Source organism: Ictalurus furcatus, chromosome 1 (assembly GCF_023375685.1).
Source record: "Ictalurus furcatus strain D&B chromosome 1, Billie_1.0, whole genome shotgun sequence".
NCBI lineage: Eukaryota > Metazoa > Chordata > Actinopteri > Siluriformes > Ictaluridae > Ictalurus > Ictalurus furcatus.
Window position 1 is genome coordinate 24,287,875 of NC_071255.1, and position 7,733 is coordinate 24,295,607.

The following is a 7,733-nucleotide window of genomic DNA, read 5'->3' on the forward strand; positions in this document are numbered from 1 at the left end:
CTCAGCAATTGATTTTTTTGTATGTCTGTGAACAGATATACAGTCTGTAGAATGAAATATGATCACTAATAAACATAAGCTCATTGTTCTGATGAGATAGGGGGAATTAAATGATGGGTGAGAATTGTTACTTTATAATTTACCTCACCTATGGTGAGAACAAGTAATAAATAATGTTCTCCCTCATTGAGCTTTATAATTTTTAAAAACTTTATAATTTTCCCCATTTTTATTCCTTTCTTTCCGGGAACCAACTGTGAATCAGTTTTTTAGCACAAAACCTTTTGTGGAATTTTATTCCATAGTCTTTGAGAATGACTGAATGCATATTGTATGTGTATGATTTGTGTGTATATGTATGTGTGTATATGTATGATACTATCTGTATATGGATTTAAACCTTGAGTGGATGTAGTTGAAAGCTGGAGTTTATTTTTATTTTTTAATTAAATGTGAACAACTACCACTATGTGCCCTCAAACACTGGAAAGCAATCAGGGAAAACAGATGTAGAAATGCCAGCATCATCAGCATGTACTGTGAATTCTGGTTTTGGCAGAGTCCATCAATTTCAGCTACATCACTCGAGTTCATAATTGGGCTCAACTAGAGATGTGAGTGGGATATTTTTTTCAATCCTGTTCATGAAGTTATTTTCATTTGTGCTAACCATTAAGCCACCGTGCCCCCCTTTCCGTTACATTTTCTAAAAATAATAATAATAAAAAAGAAAAAATCATTAATAGTTCATATCTGTATTTATTTCTTTTTAGGGCACATTATATGTTCATTCCAAATAATGTTTTTGGTTACATCCTAAATGTCCATGTTATTGTCTAAAGCAGTGGAAAGATGTATTTTTATTATTATTATTATTATTATTATTATTATTATTTATAATTTCATTTAATTTTACTTTTTATAAATAAACTTTACTTACTAGTATATTGGCCTGGGGCACTTGGGGTTGTGTTGATTAAAGTTATGCAAAGTGTTTAGCTATACAGCTAGGTTGTTTTTGGAGATCTGGGTTTTCACCATGTGAAAGAAAATGGTTGAATGAGCCATCAGTGATTCATATACTGATGTATGCATTGTGGCCACTGAAGAACATGAAATTATAACAATCCCATTCTATCAGTTTATTCAAGACAAGGTGCAACTTACAAAATATAAATATTCATGACAACAGCAAGAAATATCATGTGCATACTTTAATCATTCACCCAATGAACTACCAAGATCAGTTGCATGTTGCACAGTATGGCATTGTACTGTACATTCTGAATGGTTTCCAAAGTCTATGTAAAGCAGGGTATCCTTTGCACCAAACATTTTTTGCACCAAACATCACACGAACATTTATCATGCATTTTAAAAATGCATTTTTTATTTTAAACCAGCCTATATAAAATTTTTAATGCTATATCAAATACCACATTCAGGAGCACAAACTTGCATCTAAAGCTACATACATTACAGTTAAAATAAAAAAAGAAAAATTTAAATTTACAATGCCTTATCAGCCACCTTTACTTTAAATAACACATTTACATAATAAAATAAGATTGACCAAGATGTACATTCTTCCTCTCTTTTATCCTTTGTCTTATGAATATTTTCAAATGAACTTTTTTTTTTTCATCTAAACATGCTCACAAAATGCCACTGTACGGTATGTTCTACCTGGCTGTATTTTATTTTTAAAGGTTACATTCTTTAAAGCTTTCAAAACAATAATCAGAATTAACACAACATAGACATGAAATAAATAAGATAGCAAATGTATGCTTGATACCTCTATCCATTTCCACAGCGACTACAACAAATCAGTTTCTGATATCTCAATGGCATGTAAACGTGAAACCATCGTTGTAACAAGTCTTTTGGGGGAGAAGTATTTAACACTGATGCATTGTGCAGTAGCTGTATTAATCCATGTGAGTTGGGCTTTGAGCACAAGGCTATTAATCATCTGGGCAGGACAATTTGAAAGATTTACTGTGCATTCTCTGCCTTTTCATTGACTTAACACTAGAAGTCTATAGAGAAAAGACTTTAGGCCACTTCTGTATATCACATCATTACACTCTGCTGCTAGATTTTAAAACATACCAGAACAAATATGGACGACTAATCGAAATTTTGGTCTATTTTATTCAACATTGAAAAATTAGACTGATTTACCAATTATTGGCTATGAACAATTATCTATCCATAAAACTAGGCTGTAGTTAATGTGCTGTCTGACATTGAGGATTCCTTATATGAAATCTTATTTCTTCCAGGCAGGAATTCATTTGTAGGCCCTGGAAGCTCCTCCATCTCTGTGGGGAAGTGGTCTGGACTCTGCCCATTGGAGGTTTCCTTGATTACACTGTAAGTCAGTGCCATGCTGTATGTAGCCGGCTTCTGTGAGCTCTGCGGCCTGCAGTTACACAGCTTACGGAAAGCAGCACGGAACTTCTGAGACATAGCATTGTAGATGACAGGATTGATTGCACTGTTGAGATAGATGCAGAGTCGACAGAAGAGCAAAAACCATGTGTCAGAGTAGGGAGGTTTTAGGAATGAGTTGACCACCACCAGTGTACGATAGGGCATCCAAAGCAACGCGAAGAGAATCACCACCACAGCCAGCATCTTTGTCACCTACAACACAAATAAGGAAAGACTAAAACAAAATCTACAAACTTTTGCCAGGATTGAATAATTTTTGCACTTTGCATAGAAATTATTATACATTCATGCAATTATCCAATCAGCCAATCATGTGGCAGTAGCACAATGCATAAAATCATGCAGGTACAGGTCAAGTGATTCAGTTAATGTTAACATTAAACATCTTAATGGGGAAAAAATGTGATCTTAGTGATTTTGACAGTGCTGGTTTGATTATTTCAGAAACTCCTGATCTGCTGGAATTTTTACACTGTACAAAGAATGGAACAAATGGTGCAAAAACAAAAACATCCAGCGTGCAGCTGCTCTGTGGGGGGAAACGCCTTAATAATGAGAGGTCAGAGTAGAATGGCTGGATGGGTTTGAGGTGACAGGAAGAATATGGAAACTCAAATAATCATTCTTTAGAACTGTGGTGATAAGAAAAGCATCTCAGAAAACACAGCATATTGAACCTTGCAGAGGATGTGCCACAACAGCAGAAAACCACATCAGGTTTCATGCCTGTCAGCCAAGAACAGGAATCTGAGGCTATAGTGGGCATAGACTCACCAAAATTGGAGAGTTAACATTTTTAAATGCTTTTTTTAATCACTGATGTTTTTCAAAGATACTGAGATCATATTTCCCCATTCTGATGTTTGATGTGAACATTAACTTAAGCTCTTGATGTATCTGCATGATTTTATGCATTGTACTGCTGCCACATGATTGGCTGATTGGATTACTGCATGCACTAGCTGGGTACAAGTGTTCCTATTAATGTGGCCTGTGAGTGTATGCAGGTATCAGATGACCTAATGTTACTCATGCCACAATAAATAGCTGATTGGACATTAAATCATTTTTGTCTATGTTATTGAAACTATTTTAAATGTGATACTACTGGTTTGACTATCATTTTGTTGCCAAACCTAAATATCATGTATCATGAAAATGCCTTCCAGGTATTGTGATATGATATTTTGGCCACATCACCCACCCCTAGGCCAGTGTTGCTAAGACAACAAATATGTTGGTGGCATTTACATCTAGAATCAAGCACAACCTTCTTCTTGGCAACCACACAGAGCAGTGGCATAGTAGCACACACAAACGTATTTTATGTAGAATATGCAAGATGGCAAGAAACTGCCAGTTTTTTATTGTGTGTCATCAGAGACTCATGTGATCCTACTCCGCAACTCTCATGGAATATTGCTGTTTTTTGTTCCTGGCTCCTGTAGCACACATGCATATATGTGTGTGTGTGTGTGTGTGTGTGTGTGTGTGTGTGTGTGCGCGTGCACGCGCATGTGCGCGTGTGCAAGCGTTCGTTAGTGTTAGTGTGAGAACAGGTGCATCTGAACCATTAAACATCAATTCTGAGATAAAGGTCTAGCTATTTTGTGGCATAACTATGTTTAAAAATTGCCAAGTTAGCTGGTAGACAGTGATAAGCACGAGTAGAGGTAGTGACAAGATAAAAAGGAAGCAGAAGAGGGATGGTGCAGATAAGGCACTAAAACATCTTTTTGTGAAAACCAGGAGTGAAGAAGAAACAGACCCAGGTGCTCAGAATGGCATCTGCAAAGCTAAAGCCTTTAGGAAAGAAGAAATAAATGTAACTTTCTTAGATGCATGGTCACTTATGGTTGCACAGGATGGCAGCTGCAAACCTTGTAATAAGTCTTAGCACCACAGCTGCTACCTACTTTGACCACACTGACTGGTCTATTATTTCCTTCAGTGCTGTCAGAACTGGAGTGGTAAGATTTGTATACAGAATAACAATAACATAATACAGTTATGCATTACATTGTCATTTAATTGTACTACAGAATGAATGAAATATTTTACAACAACAACCTATACATAATTAGGGAGTAACACCAGTTAATGTACTCGTGCCCCTTTTGCCATTCCATGTCTCAAAACCTGGACATGGCCCTTCACTGGGTTTTCTTACTCCAGTTCAATGTTGAGATTTACAATACTTATTTATGCGTGCTTTCTTTGTCAATTTTATTTCTTAATTTTTTGCATGCAGACTAGCTATGTTTGGTCATTTTATCAGGTCATCACCTCAACATTGCCCATATTGTGCTAGTTTAATCTATGATTGTGCTAGTTTAACCATTTTACCATGAATGCAGTAATGGCCATAAGAATAAATGAGAATAAATGAACTGCGGCTAGTTCTCTTTGTACATCCAAATTTCCGGTGATGTTGCCCTGCCATTCCACATGATTATAAGTAGTGTGAACACTACTAGGTGCAGTTATATGTTTCTACATTCTGGTATGTGCTTGGCTTAGGTTTTGAAGCACACCTTTAACATATTTTTTTTTTGGCATGTTTTTGTGATCGCCCTGGATAGCACCCGAACTACATTACTCCTGGTACTGGAGTACCTTAACTTGAAACGTTTTCCCTGATCCAATTAATCAGGCTAACGAAGAGCCCTTCCTGCGTTGAACAGTTGGAACAGGGAAAACACCAAAACGTGCAGGACATGGGTTTACTCCAGGAGCAGGGAAAACACGCAACGCGCGCGAGGACAGCGCACGGTTACGCGCGTGCCAGCCTTAAAAACAAAACTTAAATGTCTAGTGCGTGTTATTAAAAATTGTTTCTAGTGTGCATGATAGGAACAGTAAATGAATACCTGTCTTCGCGAGGCCGCTGTGCTTCCAAAGGAAGAGTTCTTGGTGTGCTTTTTGCTCTCTGCGCACGAGCCTTTCCTCCAGGTTTGCGCCTTCTCCTTGGGGTCCGACGGCAGGGGGTTGAGAAAGAGGATCCTGGCGATCAGCCCGTACAGCACGGAGGCCAGCAGGAGCGGAACCACGTAGAACAAAGTGAAATCAGCGAAGTATATCGGCTTGTAGTATCTTCTTGCTACCTTGTAAGAGCACACGGTTAAGGTGATGTTGTCGTAGATCATCTTTTCGATGTCGGACAGATAAAACCACATGACGCAGTAAAGAGTGGTGAAAGCCCAAACCATGACAATGATCTTTTTTGCCCTGGAGAGGGTGCAGAGAAACTGCGCCTTGATCGGGTGGCAGATGGCGATGTACCTCTCCACGGTGAAGGCTGTGATGGAGCAAGATGACGCGTTGATGCCCAGGTACTGCAGGTATGTTATGGTGAGGCAGCCGCCGTAGCCGTACACCCACTCCCCGAACAGGCTTTCTGTGATGTTGGGTAAACCTGCCGCCGTCAGCACGATGAGGTCTGCGACCGCCAAACTCACCAGGTAGCAGTTAGTGGGAGTCCGCATGTGTTTGGTCGTGAGCACCACCAGGATCACCATCACGTTCCCCACGATCCCGGCGCCGCAAATGATGATCACCAACAACACACTCACCACTTTATACTCGATGCTTTGGTCGGTCCATATGCCTAGATTCTGGTTAGCATTTCCAAATAATGTCACATTCTCCATGCTTCACTCCGCTCCTGTACTTCACAGCTGAACACGATCACCGATCACCTTTCAAGTCCAGGACACAAGCCATAATCGAAACAGACACAGATAATAAAATGTCTATAAAAGTAGAAAGGTGTTGAGCATAAATACAACCAGTTTGCAGCTAATATGTAAACACCACCTTTCTGATATTGCAGATGATTTTTTTTTTTTTAAATCGACGTAACTTGTGAAGATCCAAAAGTATTTCCAGATATACGTGTGGCTACGAGGCAATCAGTCCTCTCTAGTGTGTGTCTAAGGTGGAGAGGGCAGTGGTGGTGTATCCGCCCATAGGCTGAGTGTGGCTTTACTGAGCTCCCCATAAGCCTCCACTAATACTAATGGAACACCGGTGTACGTAGTAGGCAGGAGAGGGAAATGCTCATACAGCCTACACTACACTGGATGGACTCTTTCCAGTGCAATCTCGTTAAGAGCCGCCCAGTTCTTTATAAACTAGCCCAGAATGCAACTTTGCCAGATTAGACCCATACCAGTCCAAAGCAATTTTACACCCGATGTGATTACTGATATCTCAATGGGATCAGAAAGCATATCAGATTTAGCCTTTGTAATACAAGGCCTATGAGTACACACACAGCAGCAGCACACACAGGTGTTTTTGTTTTTGAAACATCTGAAAGTATATCTATTGTTCTGCAAATGTTCTAAATGTCTGTTAATTGGCTAATGAATGAGAAATAAGGACACATTACCAGCTTAGCATCGAGAAAAAAAGATTATTATTTTTAGCTTTTCACAAAGACGTTTCAGCACTTGTGCAGAGTTAACATTCCCTCACCAGTTCCTATGTACCCCCCCATCCCCCCTTTTTAAATTAAATTCTTCAAATCTTTACTTTTTCACTTTTTTATTCCTTCAATTCACTAATTCACTGACTACTCATTTTCCAGCTATAGAGAACTTAGGTCATATTATCTGAAGTGCTCCAATCTCATTTCTCAGTGACAAAATAACAGTGATGATTTAGAGTGGTATGATTAGCTAAGGTAATTATCTTCTCTTACTCCAGTTCTTCCACATCTGCTCCACTTTCCAGATGAGTCACAGCTTAATGAAAAAAAACAACAACATAATGTTTCTCTGTACGATTTTGGGCTACCGTGAGACACCAGAAGATCTTCACTGCTACTTGGCAGATATTCTAAAAATTTCTGGAACTGCACTGAAGGGATGAAAACTTTTTTTCTCAATTAGTGTTTGATGATGGTGGTGGATAGAGATGTCTATTAGGTTACTTCAGAATCTCCTATAGGGGTTTGATTGGGGCTGAGATCTGGGAAGACCACAGCATATAATTTATATCAAGTTCATCCTTATGAAACCATTCAGTGAGCCCTCATTCCCTGTGGGTGGGGATGTTATTATACTGGAAGAGACCACTTCCATCATCTCTTCACAAAACTGAGCGTTGAAAAGAGCTCCCATGTATATGTGAAAATTATACAACACTAACCACTGCATGTAGCCAAATAATCCTAAATCTTTCTGAATCAAATAATGATTACACTTTTTTTTTGTTCAAATATTATTTGAAAACGTAATGTTAATATTTAGGTCAAGATATCAAAGTTG

The 7,733-nt window shown here is 38.6% G+C and overlaps 1 protein-coding gene across 1 annotated transcript; it reads right to left on the minus strand.

The window, feature by feature from the left end:
• Positions 1–1,911: 1,911 nt before the first annotated feature.
• trhra (thyrotropin-releasing hormone receptor a) lies at positions 1,912–6,180 on the minus strand. The gene is made up of 2 exons (XM_053633457.1): positions 5,331–6,180; positions 1,912–2,652 (listed from the first exon to the last, which is right to left on the minus strand). The coding sequence occupies exons 1-2, from the start codon at positions 6,108–6,110 to the stop codon at positions 2,224–2,226; spliced, it is 1,209 nt and encodes a 402-aa protein (XP_053489432.1). The 5' UTR covers positions 6,111–6,180; the 3' UTR covers positions 1,912–2,223.
• Positions 6,181–7,733: the final 1,553 nt, after the last annotated feature.

Coding starts and splice junctions, on each gene's coding strand:
- trhra (XM_053633457.1), bottom strand. CDS start 6,110: ATGGAGAATGTGACATTATTTGGAAATGCTAACCAGAATCTAGGCATA. Junction 2,653..5,330: donor CAGCGGCCTCGCGAAGACAG/GTATTCATTTAC, acceptor TTTGTGTTGTAG/GTGACAAAGATGCTGGCTGT.